General features: G+C 59.6%; 3 protein-coding genes across 5 annotated transcripts; 1 reads left to right on the forward strand and 2 right to left on the reverse strand.

Moving 5' to 3' along the window:
- The first annotated feature begins 744 nt into the window (after window positions 1-744).
- PGAP3 (post-GPI attachment to proteins phospholipase 3) lies at window positions 745-14,250 on the forward strand. Of its 3 annotated transcripts, none has more exons than XM_087854441.1 (8): window positions 755-990; window positions 2,215-2,312; window positions 3,282-3,434; window positions 10,532-10,594; window positions 11,233-11,291; window positions 11,683-11,819; window positions 12,120-12,324; window positions 12,495-14,250. In XM_087854441.1, exons 1-8 carry the CDS (start codon window positions 810-812, stop codon window positions 12,556-12,558), a joined length of 960 nt encoding a protein of 319 aa, XP_087710567.1. In that variant the 5' UTR covers window positions 755-809; the 3' UTR covers window positions 12,559-14,250. The 3 variants fall into 3 exon arrangements, with proteins under 3 accessions (XP_087710568.1, XP_087710567.1, XP_045633716.2); XM_045777760.2 differs by having other exon boundaries at window positions 756-990; window positions 11,230-11,291; XM_087854442.1 differs by lacking the exon at window positions 11,683-11,819 and having other exon boundaries at window positions 745-990; window positions 11,230-11,291; window positions 12,218-12,324.
- A 533-nt stretch (window positions 14,251-14,783) lies between these two features.
- PNMT (phenylethanolamine N-methyltransferase) lies at window positions 14,784-16,597 on the reverse strand. The gene is made up of 3 exons (XM_045777766.2): window positions 16,158-16,597; window positions 15,422-15,629; window positions 14,784-15,319 (listed from the first exon to the last, which is right to left on the reverse strand). The coding sequence occupies exons 1-3, from the start codon at window positions 16,357-16,359 to the stop codon at window positions 14,878-14,880; spliced, it is 852 nt and encodes a 283-aa protein (XP_045633722.2). The 5' UTR covers window positions 16,360-16,597; the 3' UTR covers window positions 14,784-14,877.
- A 1,591-nt stretch (window positions 16,598-18,188) lies between these two features.
- TCAP (titin-cap) lies at window positions 18,189-19,455 on the reverse strand. The gene is made up of 2 exons (XM_045777756.2): window positions 19,298-19,455; window positions 18,189-19,054 (listed from the first exon to the last, which is right to left on the reverse strand). Exons 1-2 carry the CDS (start codon window positions 19,405-19,407, stop codon window positions 18,661-18,663), a joined length of 504 nt encoding a protein of 167 aa, XP_045633712.2. The 5' UTR covers window positions 19,408-19,455; the 3' UTR covers window positions 18,189-18,660.
- Between the last annotated feature and the right edge of the window lie 1,317 nt (window positions 19,456-20,772).

The following is a 20,772-nucleotide window of genomic DNA, read 5'->3' on the forward strand; positions in this document are numbered from 1 at the left end:
AAGTTCTGTTAGTGCTGGAAGAGTGGTAATCAAGACAGCAGAGGTCCCTACCCCGCTTGGGGAAAGCATACCACTTTTATCTTACATCACGCTCCAGGTGTTACCAGCCTCAGAAATGGTGTTTAAATTGAGACTAGAAGAATAAGCAGGCGTGAGAGTATGAGTGATACAGACGAGGCAAAGCCAGGAGGGTTGAGAAACATGGCCCCTTGGGTCATGGCGCAGGGGCCAGATCATGCGGGGCTTGTGGAGTTGTGATTTTATCCTGAGGTCATTGGGAGCCAGTAAAGAATTTAAGAAGAAAAGTCACAGGGTCCGATTTGAATTTAACGGAACGCGGAGTCGATGGGGACAAAAGTAGGGGCAGGGAGACTCGTAAAGGGGCTACTGCGACTGTCTCGGGGACAGATGATGATGTCTTTACCCAGGGTGGTGCCAATGGAGATGGAGAGAAGTGGGCAGATCCACGTATATTAGGAAGCGAAATTCGACGGGGCTGGTGACAGAAAAATGACTGTATTTCAAATAAAGAGAGCATGGAGAAGAAAGAGGACGCATGTTGATAAAAGACCAGTTTATTTTGCTCCTTAACCCACCTTGCGTCCCCCTTCCCTTAGCCCTGTCGCCTCGATATATGGAGATGACAGTTAAGACGAGGGGCGGGGCAGGCGCCCACAGAAATCCGGGCACTTTTATTTAAAGTGGGTGGACGTCACCGGAGAGCAGAATAAAGAACACACGGAACTTCCGGTTACTCCGGAAGTGAAGACTCCTAAGCTCCTCCGCCGGCGGAGGGCCAGGTTGAAGGGATGGCCGGGCGGACGGCGCGGCTAGTGCTGCTCGCTGGGGCAGCCGCGCTAGCAAGCGGCTCCCAGGGCGACCGCGAGCCGGTGTACCGCGACTGCGTGCATCGGTGCGAGGAGCGGAACTGCTCGGGGGGCTCACTGAGGCACTTCCGCTCCCGCCAGCCAATCTACATGAGTCTGGCAGGTAAGCCCCACCCCGCGTCAAGCCCCGCCCCTCGGCCTCGGCTCCGCCCCTTGCGCCCCTCAACCACTTCTGAACCTTCGTTTCCCCGGGTGTCCGTTATGAATGTGAATGGAGCCCCAGGGTGATTAGAGCGGCATCAGCCAGTCTTACTTACTTTTTATTTTTTCAATTAGGTATTTATTTAATACTCCTGGGTACTGGCCCTAGAATGCCACTGAAATAGGACCCAGTGTCCTGCCTTTCGGGGTCACGGTCTTCACGGGGACATTAGCCTTCTCCAGCCCAAGGAAGTCGACGGTTTGAGTCCTAAAGGACCCTTAGGTCAAGCAATCGGAGCATACGGGGGAGGAAGGAACCGTTTCTGGCTTTGAGAGGGTAGGGGCAGTGATCATCTTGGACCATTCTGTGAAGGAAGGGCTTCAGGGTGAATACACTGAATTTGGACCTGTGGCCATAGTGGTCACCTGATGTGTTACAGGTGTCATAGTAGGTCGGGTAATTTTCACAACCCTTTAAAGGCAGTTTCCTTTAACGCAATTTTACAATGGGGAAACTTGGAGAGGTTAAGTGCCCTGCCCTAAGTCACACAGTCAGAAAGTAGTAAAGTGGAGTTTCCAGTTCTGGCCTGTCTGACTACAAGTTTGTGCTCTTTACTATCCCTTCGCATTCCAGAGGGAACAAAGAGAATGGAGGCCCTGGGCAGATGTGAGCATCTCCGGTAGCTTGGTTTACTCAGGGAGCAGGGTGCAGGGTGCATGAAAAGGAGTATGGGAAATAAAGTTGGAAAAGCAATTTGGGACCTCAAAAGTCAGAGTGGAGAATTTGGCTTCATTTTCATAGGAGGGGGTAAGATGGCAAGAGTACCTCCCTGGTGAGTGAGAGCAAAGCCTATGTTCAGCAAGAGCAAACATAAACCCAGCTATCCATTGATGAGTCCATCAGATACCAAAGTTCCCATCTTGGTGGAAGGAGAAGAGAAGAAACGGTCTCTGCTCACTGCACACCTCCATCCCCTAAAACACACGCACACACGCACGTAACTTTCCTTTATGTATGTGGCCTATCCTCTCTCATACACCCAAGTGAGAAGCTAGAATTTTGAGATTTCATCTGGTTCTCCATCCTGCAGGCCCTCCTAGTCCGCAGTTGAGTGTGGGTCCCATTTGAGCTCTCTCTGTGCCTGCCGTGATGGGGAGTTCACCAGGTCCCCTTTCTCTGTTTCAGGCTGGACCTGTCAGGACGACTGTAAGTATGAGTGTATGTGGGTCACTGTTGGCCTCTACCTCAAGGAAGGTCACAAAGTGCCTCAGTTCCATGGCAAGGTGAGTTGGAGGGTCAGGTTGGAGGTACATGGTGACAGTGTAGCAGGAGAAAGATACCCCCGAGTCCAACCACACTGCCAAGCAGTCTGAGCTATGGCGTGATGGGTGTGTGTTTGGGGCAGTGCCTGTTCTCAGAAGCTGCTGGTTTTCATATAATCACTTGGAACCAGTGTGTCCTGGCTCTGGATTTGGAGTAACAAGATCTGGGAAGCTGTGTGATCTCAGAGAGTGGTGGTGGACTTCTTAGGGTGGCTGAACGTTCACCTTGCTACAGGATGAATTTCCTGACCCCTGACAGCATGCTTTCTTTTGCTGCTTCAGCAGTAGTCTGGATTAAAATAGTAATACCCCCTCAGACTGCTAGTGCTTTTTTTTTTTTAATTTAAATTCAATTAGCCAACATAGAGTACATCACTAGTTTCAGATGTAGAGAGGTCAGTGATTCATCGGTTGCATATAACACCCAGTGCTCATCACATCCCGTGCCCTCCTTAATGCCTGTCACCCCATTACCCCTTCCCCTGCCAGTGCTTTTTCAACCAATGTGACCTTGTTCTAGACTATTGAGGTTGGCCAAAATTATTCTCCCCAGTTTGTCAGGGTAAGCGGAGGCTCAGAGGCCCGTGGTCAGTGGTAGAGGAGGAGTATATTAGGACCTCTTTTTTCTGGATGGCAAGTCTATGCTATTTCAACCAGGCCATACTGAGCCATCTACACTGGCCCACCTGGTCTTCCCAGAGACCAGGTTTACGGTGCTATGAATGCTGGCCAGGACAGAGGGAGGACCTTCAGCTAGGGACTGGAGGAGAGCTCACGGACCCAAAGAGGGACTGTACCCGAGGTTTTGGCCGAGGTCCAGAGCTAAGGAACCAGCTGAAGGCCCGTTGATGTGGCATATCACGGAAAAGCAGGTCGGGCTGGCTGGGGGTTGCTTGCCCCTCAGGCCCCCTCCATGTGCTCCCTTTTCAGTGGCCCTTCTCCCGGTTCCTGTTCTTCCAAGAGCCAGCTTCTGCCATGGCCTCTTTCCTCAACGGTCTGGCCAGCCTGGTGATGCTCTGCCGCTACCACACGTCTGTGCCGGCCTCCTCCCCCATGTACCCCACCTGTGTGGCCTTCGCCTGGGTAGGTACCTGGGCAGGACTCCTGCTCTACGCCCTCATCTAGGAAGGAGGAACTCTTCGACCCCCACTCTCACCCGACAGGACTACCCTTCATCTGCCTTCCCCAGTGTTTTCCAGGTCTAAAACTGCAGCTCGGGGCGGGGGGGTCAGGCCTAGGGAGAAAACAGGAAAGGTGCTGAATCAGACCTTACCTCCCTAGCAGAGTCCTAGACCAGGCCGTTTGGGAGGGAAGGAAGAAGGCACGGAGGAGGGAAACGTTTTTGTCCTGAGGGAGGAAGCCACTAAGAGACCCAATAGGACATTTACAAGCAAAGGGAGATGGGTGGTGGGGAGCGTGCTGGTAGGGGCCCTTCTGGACTACGCAAAGCACCCTCAGCCCCAGCCCAGGCCTGGACATACAGCAGCCACAGGACTCCATGTAGAGCTCAGCCTGGTCCTAGACCATCCCTGAGAAACTGAAGTATGTTCCGTGTGAGTATCCAGAGAGGGCTCTGAGCTTCACAGTGTGACTGGTCAGAGGAGCCAGCATCGAGGGCCTGGGATTGTGTGAGACGCGTGGACTAGGGTACAGCTCTGAGCTGTGACCACCTTGGCAAGGGTGTGCGCGTAAGAGGTTGCAATCAGAGCCCCCACCCTAAGCCTTAGGGAAACTTCTGTGCTCACTCACCTGCCTGCCACCGAAGCGGCCATCCGTCCATGCATTGAGCACCTCCTATGCGCCAGCGCTTTGCTGGGTATATACTCCAAAAGTATATGAAAGCAGACGGGGCGTCTGGCTGGCTCAGCCGGAGAGCGTGGGACTCTATCTCACGGTCATGAGTGCAAACCCCACGCTGGGTGTAGAGCTTACTTTAAAAAACAAAACGAAACAGGCTCCTACCCTCCGGTCACCACCACACAGGCACACACAATTGAATGTGAAAGTACAAGTCTGGAAAAGTACAGTGGAGGAGATGTGCTGTAGGGGCATGAGAGGGAGCACTAGACCAGACCTGTACCGGGCAGTCAGGGAAGGCTTCCCTGAGGAAGGGGCCTTTGAAGTAGGATTGGCATGATCCATGAGTGTTAGCTGGGTGAATTCAGGGAGAGTAGGAGGCGTCATCTTCGCGGAAGGTGTGGAATGTGCACAGGCAGAAGAGGGAGGGAACCTTGAAAGGCCGGGAGGCCTGCCGTACAGGAAGTCAGGGAGTGGGTTCGAGACCGGTGGGCAGGTGGGCAGTGAATGAGGCCAGCCCACACTTTAGATCTGGACTCTCCAAGCATCAGGAAGCCACAAGCGTTGGAGAGATGGGTGGTATTATTATCCGGAGTTTCCAGATGGAAACCAAGGACTGAAAAGGTAAAGTAACTTGCCCTAGGAGCCAGGGATTGAACCCAGGCATCCGGCTCCAGAGTCTGCACTCTTGCCATCTTGACTGTGCTGACGAGCCTCAGCAGTAGGGAGGAGAAGGGGTCTAGGATGGCGCCCCAAGGGGCCCCCAAAGCATAAAGGTTAGACAGAGGACGATGAGCCAGCAAGAGAGACTGCAGTGGCTGGAGGGATAGGTGGAAAACTGGGATATTGTGTGGTTGGGAAGCCCCGGGACAGGAACAGGAAGGAACGGGTAGGCCGTTCCCTGGAATTGTGCTAGACAGTGACGAGAACTGAAGGACGCCCCTGGATCTGGCCACCCCAAGGTCTCTGAGGACCTTAGGACAACTGGTAGCATGGGGGTGCTGAGAAGTCCAGGCCGAGCCTCAGACTTAGGGTCCTGACAGGGATTGGAAGGAGGGAAGGGGGGAGGCTGTTAAACCTCTGGGAAATGTCAACCCTCCCTAATCTTTTCTATTTAACAAATATTAATGGTAAGTGTTATGAATTACATAATAGGCATTGTCCTAAGTACTCTACATATATTTTCTCATTCAATCCTCATAATACCACTGCGAGCTCTGAGTAAGGCTCAGAGGGGAAAAGCCTTGTCCAGAGTCAGCCCCTCACAAGTTAGTGACTGGCGGAGACAGGTTGGCGTCCAGGACTGGCTCCAGGGCTGTAAGAGCCCTTAGCTCCTTTTCTGGGCTGTCTCCATAGACTGGTAAATGTCTGTTGAGCATTTGCTGTGGGTAGAGACAGGGGTCAGCACTGGTGGGAACTGAGGCCCCTGCCCCAAGATGCTGAGCCACGGGGGAGGTGCAAGTCCAGCTGGGCCAAGAGGCCGAATGTAGGCAGAGCCCTGGGAGCAGTAAGGTCGGGAGGGGGACCGCGTCCTCTAAATGGAGAAGTCTGTCGGAGAAGTCTGTCCCAGAGAGGAAGAGAGGCTCCCTCAGCGACTCACGGGCCTGATCAGGCTTAAATGCATGCAGATGAGGGGAGAGGAGGTTGGATTTCTGCATCTCAGGCTCAGGGCACAGCAGGAGCGAAGGGTGGGAGGTGGAAGAGGTGGGACCTCCACAGGCAGCCTTGGAAAGGTCGGCCTGGCCCCAGTGTGGCTGGATGAAGGGGACTAGAGGGAGGTAAGGTAGTGTGGCTGGATGAAGGGGACTAGAGGGAGATAAGGTGGCACAGAGAGGCCCCAAGTGCTGAGGGGCAGGGACTCTTGTGTAAGCAGGGACTTGGCATCCGCATACCCTGTCCTGGGCATGGGTGGCATAGAACCACCACTTCCTGTTTAGGCCTCTCTCCGAGGAGGGAGGTTGGTCCCGGCCACGAAAGCAGGAAGGGCAGAGAAAGTGAGGAGCGTACACCTGTCTCCTTTCCCTTGAGGTTCTTCCAGGGTCACTGTTGTCTGGGCCCATGGCCTGCAGCCCCCCGCCCCCACCCCTGCTAGAGAGCACTGGACAGCCCGGCCTGAACTCTCTGAACAGAGCTGAGCGCCTCCTTGGATAGACCCATGGGTCTGGGGGACCTCAGAGGGTCCCAGCCTTTGCCGCTGGTCACGTTACAACTCTCGTCTTGATCTCCCTGATTCTTGGGTCTTTCGTCTCCCTGGTATCTGCCACTCAGCTTCCTTCTTGGTGAGGGTCAGGCCTCCTGGTACCCCGCAGTCCAGTCGGCTGAGGACCCTTAAGGACAGAGCGGGAGAGGTTAGGTTGAGAGAGGGCAGATACCAAGGGGCTGTGCCTGAAGACAGCCTACTGGATATGGGGTTCTAGAATATGGAACCCCACATGCTGGCACTAGGTCCTCGAGGGACCGAGTCTCGGTGCCCACACACTCTCTTTGATTTTACACTTGATCTTTACGCCCGATCTTTAGTCCCGAGCGCCTGTGTTTACAGGAGGAAGGGAGCCTGAGCTGAATGGAGGGTGTGGCGATGGACTTTGTCTTGGGCTGGGTCTTCTGGAGCGAGTGGGGCTCCTGATTTCTGTTGGGATAGGATAGGAAGGCCTTTCCCAGGTTAAGTCTTGGGAGAGTTGTCTCTCTGGAAGTGAGGAGACCCTGCCCCAGCAGAGCTGATGAAGCTTTGGCACGAGAGAGTCTTCTCTGCCTTGACATCCGACCCGGCTCGGGCTGGGCATCAGCCAGGCTTTGGGTGAGCCTGCCAAAGCTCTGCACGGCACAGATCTTTGACTTCTGGAAACTGGGGGGCTCTGCTCTCTGCAAAGCCAGGAGCCCAAACCAGTTCCCCACCCTTGGTCCAGTAAGGAAAGGTCCTCAGAAGTAGAGGTGAGAGAGTGAGGGTGCCAGGGGAGCCCAAACTGTCTCTGCGGGATGATTGATGCAGGTGAGGACTGTGTTCTCCCTCTGCTGCGGAAACCACGAGAAGAGACAGGTTGAGCCTATGGCAGAATGATGGTTAGACTTCAGGAAGGACTTCCCACTGGTCAGACAAGAGCCAGTGCAACAGGCAATGGCAGGAAATCAAGAAATCCTTTTTGATGGTGGAAAAAGCTATCTTCCTCCCATCTCCATCCGCCTCTTCCCCTCTTCGCTCTCAGGAGTGAAGTGGGGGCAGGGTTGCCCTGCCTGAGGCAGGGGTGAGACACGGTGGCCTCTGGGGAGGGGGGGCCAGGATGGCAGCAGGCGTCATATTTAACATTCTGCCTCCCCCACTTCTGAGACACCGAGCTATTTAAAGACCCACATGTCCCCACCGCCACGGTGTCAGTGACAGCCCCAAGCACTGGGGCTTAGCACTGGGGTCGAATTCCTGACAGATCTGGCTCATTTGGCATCCAACCAGTTTCACGGCTGCGATATTTTTGTCTCAATTTTCTTATTTTCCAACAGACTGAAACAGCCTCCTGCTGTCCCTCACCCAGCCTTCCCTGTCCCCCTCCATTTCCACCCTCGTTGGCACCCTGCCCCTGGCCTCCCCCTTTCCTCCGTGTTTACACAAAGCTCCTGGTGCCTGCTGGGCAGCCCGGGCGCCCTCCAGGCCCGTCTGATTGGCCAGTTACCATGGGGCGGGGGGGGGGGGGGGGCTTTGACTCAAGCTTGGCTGAGGAGTCCAGGAGCAGCCACACACTTGTGTCTTGGAGCCTCTCCCTTCCTTCCTCGTCCGTCTGTCCCCTTCGCTTGAGTCTTGATTGCACACTGCACGTGAAGAGAAATAGTATCTCTTCAGTGAATCCCGGGGGGAAACTGCCCTTCGTGGGAGACCTACTGTGTGCCCGGCAGCGTAGCAGCCCCCGTTTACAGCTTCTTTTTGCCAGGCATTCTGCAGGCATCATCTTGAGGACCCTCTTCCGCAGTGGGTGTTAGGATGAACCCCCTTCGGTAGATGAGACAGCTGAGACTCAGAGATTTTATTGGTTCAAGATCACACAGCGATTTCCGGACGGAGGCAGAACTTGAACCCGGGGTCCATCTTACTATGGAGGCTGTGGACCTTCTGCCCCCCGTGTGAGGTGGGGTGGGCCTAGGCCGCCAGGGGGAGACCTTCTCTTTTCTCCACCTGGACTTCTTTGGCCTTCGGGGAGAGTGGGAGGCAGACTTGACCTCTTTGGCCTCGGGTCTGTGGAGAGATGTGAGGGCCCCATTCTGGTCAACAAATTGGGAAGTAGAACACGTCATGTTTTGCCCTGTCCTGGGCTGTACACTGCTCTCGTATGGCTCATTAAATCCTTGTGAACACTATGATTATTCCCATTTTACAGATGAGAAAACAGGGGCACTGCAAGGCTAAATAACTTGCCCAAGGACACATGGGAATTGCAGGGTCAGGATTTGAACCCAGGCCCTCTGACCTGGGGGCCTGCATTCTTAATGACACTTACCTCCCAAGTCTGAGGAGAGGGTCAGAAGATGAGTCCCTCATAATGGGACACCGCCCAGGGGAGAGGGGACTTTTCAGGGGTTCAGAGTCCAGGCTTCAGGTGGGTCCATGTAAGTGGAATGCACCCCGGGGAGGCAGGTGAACAGGGGACCAGGCAGCTCCCACTCTGCCCCATAGAGCTAAGCCCAGGCCCTGCGCTGCCCCCCACCCCCGCTTCCAGTGTTGGAGCCACCACTTAGCTCAGTCCTCTTGTCACCTCTCCTTTCCTGCTGTGGATGACAAGGAGGCCTGGTTGGCTGCCAGTCCCAGTGGCCTTCCCCTCCACCTCCCTCTCCTACTGGCTCCAGGGCCACTCTCCTCCCCGAGGGTGTCCCTATTCCTGGCCTGCCCCGGAGACCTGGCGCATGTGATCTCCAGGCCCTGCCTCCAGCCCCAAGTCTGCCCCTCTCCCCACACTGACCCTGAGCGTCGTAGACTTCGTGCGAGCAGTGTCTGAGAAGCCACCCCATTCTGTCCCGTCCTCCAGCCTCCGGACCATGCCTCATGTACCATCTCTGGGGAAGGAGCGGCACCAGGGATGGGAGTGGATGGCCGTCTTCAAAAGAGCAAGCAGCCTGACCTAGAATAATCACCTGCTGTCGGGGCTGGAGAGGGAGGAAGGATCACTTAGGCTAGCCTCCGAGTAGTCACAGGGAAGCTCAGGCCCACAGGGCAGGGCCTTTGTCCAGGTCATGAGGACCGTAAGTGGAGAGACTCAGCCTAAGACCCAGGCTGGACAGGCTTGCATGGGGCTACCTGAGCTCAGAGACCGCTAATGCTGACTGCCTTTGCACAGAGCCTGGCCTGCCTCCACCCCTTTGCTTTTCCCGTGCTCTCATAAGCCCCTTTGGGCCTGCAGTAGGGAACCGGGCTGCTGGGGGACTGGACGGAGAGGTTCTTCCCTGCTTCCTCTGTCCCGCGCCTGGCCAGTTTTCCTGCTGTCCTGGACCCAAATGAGCAGCTCCTGGCCTTTACCCATCTCAGGCAGGCTTGTCCCCCCACCACCACTTCCTACCTCCTACCCCTCCCCAGGCATCCCTCCCTATCTCCCGTGCATCCCAGGCCATACAGGCCTGGCTGCCAGTTTTTCCCCTTGACCCATTGTCACTGGTGTCCCAGCCCAGTGTAGGAACCTCTACCCGAGCCCACCCTTCTTTCAGTGATTTGGGCCTCCAACTTCCACGAGGTCTAGGACTCCTTTGCAAGATGTTTTGCACTATCTCCTTGCAGTTAATTTCCAGCGAGAAGGCCCCAGACGTGCTCCTGGACCCTTGCCCACCACTGCCCCTTCAGCCTTCCGCTCCTCCCAGTGCTTCGGAGCAGCAGACACTGGTCGGGCGGGTTGGGCCGGCCCACCCAGGAGGAAGCTGGGCTCCGTTGGCCAGCCTCCTCCTTAGAGACTTGGCCCCAGTGGAATCGGCCCTCCCTCCCTTGCTTGCTTTGCTCAGGACACACCCCAAGCTGGCTCGAGCCCCTCCACCCCACCCACCTCATTCCCGCCCCCAGAGGCTGAGGTCACTGGCTCCCCTGGCCCGGGTGGGGCTGTCATCACCTGCCGGTTAGGGGAGGAGGCGAGGCCCCCCCGGGGGCTGTTGTCTTAGCGATTGAGTAAGCAGGGAACTTGGCTGTGCCGGAACTGGTTCCCTGGCCAGGCCGGAACCTGTGGAGGCTGCAGCCCCTGTGGCCTAGGGGGCTCAGGGTGGGAGCAAGCCGAGGGCACAGGTTTGCTCCGTGTGCTCCAGGGGCAAGGGGAAGCATGTTCCTCTGCGCCACAGAGCCCCTTCCCCGAAGGGGGACTCCTGTGAGTGCTCTAGGGCTCTTCCCACCTCAGGACCCCAGGCTTACCAGCCGCTCCCTGCAGGTCTCCCTCAATGCTTGGTTCTGGTCCACAGTCTTCCACACCAAGGACACGGACCTCACAGAGGTGAGCGCCCCTCCGCTCCCCCTCCTGTTCGGGACAGCCCCAGAGGAGCCACAGGGGGTGGGGGCTGGCTCTTAGGGTTCCTAGGGACTCCGTTTACAGAGCCCTTGCTCTGTGCTGGGCATTTTCAACCTCTGCATGCACCTGAGCCTCCCTTGACCCTTGTGAGGCCGGTGTGATGATTGGCTCTGGACGCGTGAGGCCGCTGAACCTTGGAAAGGCAGAATCTCTGGCCCAGGGTCACCCAGCCAGTAAGGGCGCCACCTGGCCTTGGGCCCACAGCTGTCAGACTCGAGACTGTGCTGTGCAGTCCGCGGCACGCTCGGGCGTTCTGGGGTGCTGGCAGGCCCCTCCACTGATGCCGCCAAAGCCTTGCTGCTGAATACATTTTAAAAAGTTGTATAATGCGAATACAAGGGTCAGAGCGTGAAATTCAGGAGTGAAACAGCAGTAGGCAGAGGGGAGCACGAGACGAGACACCAGCCCCCCGCCCAGAGGCCCAGGACTCCCCTGTCAGAGTGGGGTTGTGCCTCTGCCGCCCCGCCTTGCCCCGTCCCCCCAGGTGGGTCCTTCTGGGGCCCTGCCCACTTCCCCCCTCCCTCCATGCTGGCCCCTCACGCAGCTCTCCCTGTCCTCAGAAGATGGATTACTTCTGTGCCTCCACCGTCATCCTGCACTCCATCTATCTGTGCTGTGTCAGGTGAGCCCGTCTTGGCCCCTGCAGGGGCAAAATCAGGCACCAGGGGCAGAAACGGGTCGCCTCGCCCACCCCTGGGGTTGTTGTCCCGGGGCCTTGCACCCCAGCGCGTGCGCGCGCGCGCGCGCGCACACACACACACACACACGCACACCCTCAGGGCTGTTCTGGGTGGGGACTCCGGGGTAGAGCGAGGGGCCCTGGGTCTTTCCAAGGAGCAGTAGCCCTTGGTCCCAGGTGCCTGCGGGGATGGAGGCCCGCGCCGCCGGCCTGATGCGGTCGGGGAGGAGGGCAGCCGCTTCCACATACTGCTGTCAGGGTGAAGGAATGCTTAGGGAATGCTGCCCTGGGCACGGGCCACCCTGCAACTGAGCCACCCTGGATGGCGGGGCAGGACCGTGGGGCTGCAGCACCCGGCTGTGGCCAGTGCCTTCCGGGCCCTCCTGCTGCTGCTGCTGACTGCGCATGTCTCCTACCTGAGCCTCGTCCGCTTCGACTATGGCTACAACCTGGCGGCCAATGTGGCTATTGGTGAGGCATGAGGAGGGACTGAGGCCCCGGGGGGTTGCGGGGAAGGGGGGGCCTGGACCATGTGTAGAACTGCTAGCCTGGGGTGGAGGTAGGGATTTGGTGGTGTTCCTGGAGAAGGTTCTAGAGGGGCCCTTAGGGTAGGGGAAGGGGAAAGAATTTGGGGTGAGAGAGGGGAGGCTGGGAGGAGAGTCCGAAGATGGCCCGGGGGGTCAAAGAGCATGAGACTAGGGGAGGCTTTGTGGTGGGGGCGGGGAGAAGGGGACAGGGAGTGAGCCTCGCCCCACCCCCACCCGCACGCAGGCCTGGTGAACGTGGTGTGGTGGCTGGCCTGGTGCCTGTGGAACCGGCGGCGGCTGCCTCACGTGCGCAAGTGCTTGGTGGTGGTCCTGCTGCTGCAGGGCCTGTCCCTGCTTGAGCTGCTCGACTTCCCGCCTTTCTTCTGGGTCCTGGATGCGCACGCCATCTGGCACATCAGCACCATCCCCGTGCACGCGCTCTTCTTCAGGTGGGTGCTACTCCCCGCCCAGCGGGCTCCTTCTTTGTGCCCACCCTCACCTGCTCCTTGGAGGAGACCGAGGCCTCTGCGTGGTGTCACCCCCTGCTGGCTTGCCTGTGCTCTCCCCCACGGGGTGCCTTCAAAGCCAGACCTCAGTGGGCTCCTCCCTCTGCCCACAGCTTTCTGGAAGATGACAGCCTGTATCTGCTGAAGGAATCAGAGGCCAAGTTCAAGCTGGACTGAAGGCCCTGGGAGTGGGTCTGCCTCACCGGGGATCCTGCCCTCTCCCTGCTGGCTGCCCTTCTCCCCAGAATCCTTGAGATGATTTTTTCCTTTTAGCATCTTGAACGTGGACATAAAGGGTATGGGCCAAGAATCACGTAACTGCCCACCCCCTTGCTTGCCCCCACATGGCCCTCCCAGGTCTCGGAGTCTGTTCAGGCTTGGCCTGTCAGCATCTGGGGTTGGAGAATGGGCAGCGCCTCTGGTTCCTGGAGAACTGCAGTGGAACTGTGCTCTTAGCTCCACCAAGAGGAGGGCTGCCCCTGCCTCCCCATCGGCCTCTTCCCTACATCCCCGCAACACCTGGGGGGGTCCCCACAGCTGTCTGTCTAGCTGGGAGACCAGGTCCCACAGGCCTTTGGGGACACAGTGGGGTCCCCTTCTGTTATCCCCTGCCCTCCTTCAGGGCACCACTAGGTGGCAGTAGACTCTTGGGTTTTGGCTGCCCGGGGTCCACAGCAGGTCTCCTCCCTGTGGGACCTTGAGGGACCAAGCTGCTGGGACTGAAGAGTGGTCTCATCCGGACTCTTGCCTCAGCCAGACCCCCAGGAGACCTCACTGCATTCCCCCTTCAGCGGGGCCAGAACCCCAGAGAGCCCAGGACAGGAGTCCTCCTGGCTCCTCTGCCGCTGTTCTGATGAGGAGCGTGCACATGCGTGTGGAAGGGAGTGTGCGTAGACTGAGTGCAGAAGTGGCAGGGTGGTGGGCGAGGGCCGGAGGGTGTGGGATGCTGGGTGGGACCGTGTGTGTGAGCATGTGTAGAGAGTGGGGTGGGGCGTGAGTGGTTTGAAAGTGTGTTGCAGGACGAGCGGGTGAGTGTGGGTTAGGGCAGTGTGCATTGACGGGGTGTGAGGGGAGTGGGAGTGCCATGAGTGTACCACGCAGTGGGGGGAGGTTGGAGAAAAATGGGGGATCAAGTTACCACCAACAGCTATCCATTGAGCACCAGCTCTGCACAGAGCCCCAGGCCAGGCAGAGAGCCAGGACACCCTCAAGCTCTGGCTCGGCGGGGTACAGGTGTCCGGACGGCATGTGTGTGTTCCTGTCTCCGTTGCCCCCACTTTACAGTCCTCCAAATCTCAGAGGACCCACACACAGCTCAAGTCACCCTCCAGAACCAGCCTCTCAGGAGGCAGAGGGAGGAAGGGCCACAGGGATCCTGTGGGCCTCTCCAGCCTTCCTGTCTGTCTCCTCGCCTTGGCTTGGTTGGCCTCCCCCCTCCCCCAGTGCCCCACCTGCTAAGCCCCTTTGTCACAGCCTGGACCTTGGGGAGGGAGGGGGGCAATCTGAGGGAGTAGGGGAGAAGGCCTGTGGCTGCGTCTGGTTCCTGGCTTCCCCAGAGGCAGGCCGGGGCCGTGCTCTATCAGCACCCCAGTAGAGGTGACCCCTGCGAGCTGCCAGCACATTCCTGCTCCACAAGGATAGAATGTGGAGCTCCAGAAACTTTCCATCCAAAGGCAGTCTCTGTGATTGGAGCAGGGAGTCTGGATTCTTGTTCTCTCCCTGCCCCCTTGGCCCTCCCTGGGGTGCAGGGGTGCTATGCTGGGACTCCAACCTCGGACTTGCGTGGCCTGTGTTTCTTTTGATATTGACAACTATTTTAAGGTGGGAGGGTAGCAAGGGACATTCTTAATAAACCAATTCTCAGCCTCACCTACCTTTGTTCAGCTCATCTGTGTGAGTCGTGTGGGCCGGAGGGAAGGAGAAGACAGCGAGCTGGAGGCAGTAGGCAGGTGGGGTCTCTGCCTAAGCACGTGGGGGTGGGGGTGGCAGGGAGCAGATGTAGGGGGGGCACTGGGGGAGGGACCTGGTGGTGCCTGGATTGTGACTCCTTCTCCCTGAACTCTCCACTTCAGTCTCCTGCTTATACCCCTCTCCTCCCTTTCCGGTCTAAGCTAGGCTCTACTCCTGTTTGCTACTTAACCTTTCTTAGCTTCACCTGCAAACGGGACATGCTAAGGGTGAGGACTGAGTGGGCCTGATAGGTGTCTGGCACACAGCGGATGCTGAACGAGCTCCCTCTGGCCTTCACTTTCCTTAGTTTGGGAAGAATGAGTGGTAAAGAAACCTACCGTCATGGAAGCTTCTGGAAGAAAAGGCTAGGGTTGGTGGCTTGCCCACCCCCACACCCCCAGAGAGAGCTCTGGGCCCTTGTTTCCCAGGAGAGCCACAGACAAAGCTGACGCTCAGCGGGAGGGACTTATTTCTTTATTAGGTGCCTCCTCACATAACTCGGAATCTGGGTGTATGGGAGCCGCCAGCACTGGGTGCACTGGGCCGTCACACCCCCACCTTCTTCTGGGCCCAGGCGAAGAAGACGCCCTTGACGTCGTCTACACCTGTCTGAAGGCAGGCAGGCATGACGTAGGTGCGCAGATCCCGCACCTCATAGCCACTGCGAACCAAGGCCTCCATCACCTCCTCCTTACACACGGGCACCACCACCAGCCTGGCCTCCCCAGCCAGGTACCATGACTCCTCCAGGGCCCCGATGAGGAGCAGGTGCCCCCCAGGCCTCAGCAGGGCCGTGATGTGGTCCAGGGCCCTCTGGAAGCTGGGAAGGTCCGGGCTCACAGCTTCCAGGCAGAAGGCAGAGACCAGGGCATCGGCAGGCAGGGGCACCAGGCTCCCGGCGCCCAGGGGCTGGGGCTGGTGCACATCGACATGCAAGACCCGCTTCACCCGGGCTCGCAGCTGGCGCTCCTTCTCCTGCCAGGACTCACTGTGCAGGGGCAGAAGGCAAGGGCAGGACCAGGGCTCAGGGCCACCCCACGCTCAGTCCTCTGTTGCCCCCCACCTGCCACTCCGTGGGAAGCCCCCTTACCCCTTGCCCTCGATGAGGCAGACGTGCTGACTGTACCCGCTCCAGTCGAAGGCCCCGGGCTCCTCCCGCAGCCAGAGCCCCAGCTCCTGGCGGTTCACTTCCAGAAAATCCGTCATGGTGATGTCCTCAAAGTGGGAGCAGGCGCTGAGCAGCTGGTATATGGTGGGGCCTGAGCCGATGTCGATGAGGCTGTGTCCCGACACCTCCCCTGGGGGGCAGAGGAGGAATGTCCTGGGCCAGCCCTGTGCAGGCACCCCGGCCTCAGTCCCTCCCTCCCTCCCCTGCTTCTCGAAGCCCCTCTCCCTTCTCCCTCTGGAAGCGTGCCTCTACCTGGAAAAGCACGAGCTAACCCGAGTCTGAGGTCGGGCTCCAGTGGGACTGACCGACCTTGGGAAGGGACTTAACCCTGGGGAGAGTCAGGTTCCACATCCGCAGGACCGGCCCTACCGGGAGGCTTAGGCAGGCAAATCCTGAGGGGCCCTGCCGCGATCTCGGCCTCCCTCTCTGTCTCCGTGTCATCGGGGTCCTTTCCTGCATCCCCCACTTCACCTCCCAAGGCCCTCTCCACAGGTCCCTCTCCTCTGCCCCGCACCTAAGGGATATCGCTTCTCTTCCTCTTCAGTTTTCCTCTTAACGACCTATCTCTGCTTCTGGCTCCCCACCGGGCTCACACGCGTATGCCCGTGTAGCTCCCTGATGACTTCTGTCCTCCGGGCCTCAGTTTCCCCGCGCTCACCGGTGGCGAAGGTCTGCGCCAAGCAGCGCAGCTTCCAAGGCCCGACGCCGTCTGGGCTGCTCAGGTCCCCCCGAGGGGGCGCGTAGTTGTTGCGGAGGTAGGCTCGGGGCTCGAAGCGCTGGTAGGCAGAGGCGACCGCCGCCCGGCCCGGGTCCGAGTTGGGGGCCGCGCCCGCAGCGGGACTCGGGTCTGCCGCGCTCATGCCGCCGCCGTCGCCCGCGCTGTCGTCTCGCCTCGCGGCCCCTTTTATCTGCCGCCGGACTCCCCGCCCGACCCTCCGCTGCGGGGGCGGCGGCTGCGCCAGGAGCCGCCCGGGGCTCCGCGCCGCATCTCCCCCACCCCATCCATCTCCCTTAGTGTCGGAGCAGCAGACACGCGGGGCGCCTGCGGGGCGGCCCCGGCACGCGTGCACCCCCCGCTCCGCGGCGGCTCCCGCAGCCCTCCAGCCTTTGTCTCACCGGGCCTGGGCCAAGCCAGCTCCGTGCCCCCATGACCCTCAGATCCCTGCCCTGCCGGTCCCCAGCTCCTCCCGTCGCTCTCCTCGGGCTCCCCAGCCATTCACCCGCGTCGCCCGGCACCCCATCCCTTCTCTGTGGCCAGGGTTCGAATCAGCTCTCCCTCTCCCAGTGCCCACCGCCCAGCGCCCTCGTCCCCGACCCTGGGCCCAGCCCCCGCCGGGCTCTCCTTTCTCAGAGGCACCCCGTCCAACATCCACCCCTTTCCTTGATTAGGTCACCCCACCTGCCCCCCCCCCGTCCCTCCTCCAGCCCTCTTCCGTCCATTCCTACCAACCCCGTCCCCCAGTGCCCTCCACCTCCACCCCGGAAAGGACAGTCCGTTCTGGCCTCCGCCACGGTTGCCCGGGGGCCCCAGAGCGGAGCTCCGGCTCCGCCCGTCCGATGGCAGCAGCGATAGGGGATGCGAGCGGGCCTAATGCACTTAGCCAGCCGAACAGCAGGGCCTCCCCGCGGGCCCTGCGGGCTCCGAGCCGCTTATCTGGGGACTTCCGAGAGCAGAAGGCTCTGGACGTTCTGGCCATGGCCGTGTTGGGGGCGCAGGACCGTGGTGAGGGCGGGAGGGTGCAGGCGTTCTCCAGGCTGCCCTGGGCCTCAGAGCCTTCGGTGCCAGAGGATTTGGGGTTGCGCAGTCTGGGGTCTCTGACCCCTCTCCTCCCCCCAGCCCACACTACATTCCCATCTCTTGTGGAGCAGGCGGCCAGTGCAAGTCCTGCTTGGCAGTCCAGGTCAAGATGCCAGGGTCTCCCCCTCTATCCCCCCAGATGGGAAGTGGATTCCATGGGGCCCTCTCCGTGGTCTTCCTGGAGTTGGACCCCCTGGGCCAGTCCATTGTCCCTCTGCCCTGGGTAGGCTATCAGCCCCTGTCCAGATGGGCCCCTAGCCTCCTCTGTGCCCTCACCTGTGTGCCCTCCCTGGCCCCCACCTTGTCCCAAGGGGAACGTGTCTCCTTGTTGGGCCAGGCAACCAGATTGGGGCAGAAGTCACAACAGCTGCAGGGTCACAGATAGGAACCTGACCCTCCACTCCCCACAGCCCACCCTGGGCTCCCTGGGCAGGGAGGGTAGAGTTCTGCCTGCCCCCAGCCAAGGATTGATTCTTTCTGGATTCGTAGGTCAGCCTTGGGGTCAGTGACCCCATTCACACCCTTAGGTACAGCCAAGGACTGTCCTGGTGCCAGCCCCCTCCCTATACTCCATGAGATCATTTCAACAAACTCTGGGTGCCAGCTGGCCTGCTGGGCCCTGCCTAGTGCCAGGGGACTGGACACAGAGGCCAGGAACTGACAGCAGAGCCAGGGCACGGAAGCGGGACTGGACAGACACCCTGTTTACAGCTCTGTCCCTGTCTCCCCCGCACCCCCGCCCAAGCATGGAGTGTACCCACTAGCTCTGCCATATTTAGCTCATAGGCAAGGCCTATTCCCAGAAGTAAGCATGGTGGGGGGCGGGGGGGGGGAGGCGGACACCAATGGGCCAGCCCCCCCCCCCAAGAAAAGAGACTGGAACAAGAAAAATCTGGAACACAATTGAGCGTTTATTGCAGCGCTAACAGAGGGTGCTGGGGGCTCCACTCTGCCTCTGTCCTCTTCACGTCTCCCTCACTCCGGTCTCCTCCAAGCCTCCTTCCTAGAGCATTCCAGATCCCCTTACACTTTTCCTCACCCTTCTCTGCAGCTGGAGCCTGGACCAGGGTCACTCCCCTCAGGGACCTCTGTCCTCACCAGCATCTTTTGTCCCTTCTCCTCGGGCCGGGGGTGCTTGGCTATGCTGGCCCCCAGCTCTCTACCCTTAGTGCCCACTGTCTTTGCTCCCCTCCCTTTGGGAACTCAGGGGACCCAGGCATCCTGGCCTCTGGCTCCCTCCTCCCCTAGCCCCCAACTCTGGGCAAACTACAAAGCATCCATGGCCAGCAGCTCCCCTCCATGGTCCTAGCCAGGAAGGGCCCAACCCACGGCAGGCGCGGTGGAGCCCAAGTCACCGTCCCTCTCAGCCTCTCTGTGCTTCCTGGGACATGGAGCGGGACAGGGAGCGACGCAGGGCCCCGGGCTTGCTGACAGGCACCACAGGAGGCAGCTGCTTGGTGATCTCGGCCACGTCTTGGCGGTCCATACACTGGCCACCCAGGGCTGTCTCCAGCGCCAGCAGCTCCTGCAGCTGGATGGGGGTGTCCTCGCGCTCCTCCTTGGTGGCACCCATCTTGGCGGGGGTGAAGATGGGCAGTGGCAGCACCCGCTGGTAAGGCAGCAGGTACTCCTGCAGCCCACGGCCGAGGATACCCATACGCATCACCAACCAGGGGGAGTGCTGCACCAGCGCCTGGCACTGGCCCTGCTGGTGGTAGGTCTCGTGCCGCTGGGTGTCCTCCTCGTGCAGAGAGCAACTGGGGAGGAGAGGGCAAGGGGACACTGAGCTCCTGAAATCTGCTACCCTCCAGTCACGAGCTGGGCAGGGGGCTCCTGGGGCTTGCCAGGACCTGGGGTGCAGAAGGGGTGACTCCACTCTCCCCCCTGGGCCTTCTCCTTGTCCCTACCCCAGAAACTTCTGCAGGGCTTTGGGCTCTGGCCTCTTGAGGCTCAGGAGGGGTGTTCTAGAGGAGAGGGACTCCCAGCTGCATGGCACTCACCCCTCCTCAGGCCGTGTGGACAGCGTCAGATCCTTCCATTCAGCCCAGAAGGCTTCTCGCCGCTCGCGGTCCTCCTCAGACACCTGGCAGCTCAGCTCTGCAGTGGCCATGGTCGGTGCTCACTGGCTCTCAGCTCTGCTCCTCCCAGGCCCTTTAAATAGCCCCCTCCTCCACCTCCTCCAGGGGCTATTTTCAGCCCCTCTGGCGTCAGATGCTATAAGCAGAGCCAAGGCTCACGGATGGGGGACTCTGGGCCCAGGGCGGGGGTGGGGGGTCCCTGGACTCTAGCCGCCGCCTGGGGTCAGCAGTCAGCTTCTCAAGAGATTAAGATGCTCCAGTGGAGCCAAAGGTCCTCAGAGTGACACCTCCAGGTGCGTGATGCTCCTTAGACGCTGTCTGAGACCAGGCACATGCCCAGCCTCGTGCCACCTTGGCATTTGCGCTCTGCCCCACCCCTTCCCTCTCGCCTAGGGAGGACAGCGGCCTGTCTGTAAACAGAGCACGCAGTGGCAGGAATCGAGGCCCACTCTGGGCTCTGTACCAGGCCATCAGGTCCTGCCCCTCACGGCTCTCCTCTGCCTGGGATCAAGGGCAGAGCCCCCGGTATCTGCACCAAGACCTGGTCCTCGATGGCCACCACCGCACCGGCAGGAAATGCCTTGGTTAGCTCCACACCTGGGACCCTGGACATGAGCCTTTGCCAGACGTTTTCTTTTCCGGTGGCCAGTGGTCACAGAAGTGGTTTCCCAAGTCAGGCTAGTCAGGGTGGAAAGAGCAGGTGTGGGAGGCAGCCCCCGGCTCTAGCCCCAGCAACACCCCAAGGCAGGTGCGATGCGATGCGAATCTAGGGGCTCTGATGAGTGGTAGAGTCAGATCCGGCTGTGCCCCCAAATCAGCCATAGATAGCCTCCGTGGCCACGGGGCAACCTCCACCGGTCTCTGGGCCCCATTTTCTGCTCACAACGATCTGAGCAGCTCCACTGTGCCCCCCCCGGGGGGGTGCCTAGATCTCATTCAAGGGGAGCAGGGGAGCAGGACAGCTGCTGGGAAAGCCCAGTACCCAAGGGGGGCAACTCTTGCTGCAGGAAGCTGGCATGCAGGGCGCTGGGCATGGGGGGGGAGGGATGGGGGCATCCGAGTGGACACACAGAGGGCGCCGGAAGAGGCTGCACGGGAGCGGAGACAAGGACCTTGCAGGAATGGCTGAGCACCCAGCAGCTGGTAAGGCCTGTGGGTGCCCCCCTGGGGTGGAACTGTATCCTCCTGATCACTGAGGCACTAGCCCTGATTCTCATCTTAATCTTAGGACAGCCCTACGACAGAACAAGTCTCATTTTGACAAAGTAGGAAATGAAGGCCCAGCGCGGTAGACCTGCCCAGGGTCACACACCTAGCCAGGACCGAGATAGGACCCCCCCACACACACCCCGCCTTGCCTTGATGCAAGCTGCCCCCCCTCGGGAGGCTGCAGGCAG

This window comes from Ursus americanus, chromosome 23 (assembly GCF_024610735.1).
Source record: "Ursus americanus isolate L20-20 chromosome 23, mUrsAme1.1.p, whole genome shotgun sequence".
Taxonomy (NCBI): Eukaryota; Metazoa; Chordata; class Mammalia; order Carnivora; family Ursidae; genus Ursus; species Ursus americanus.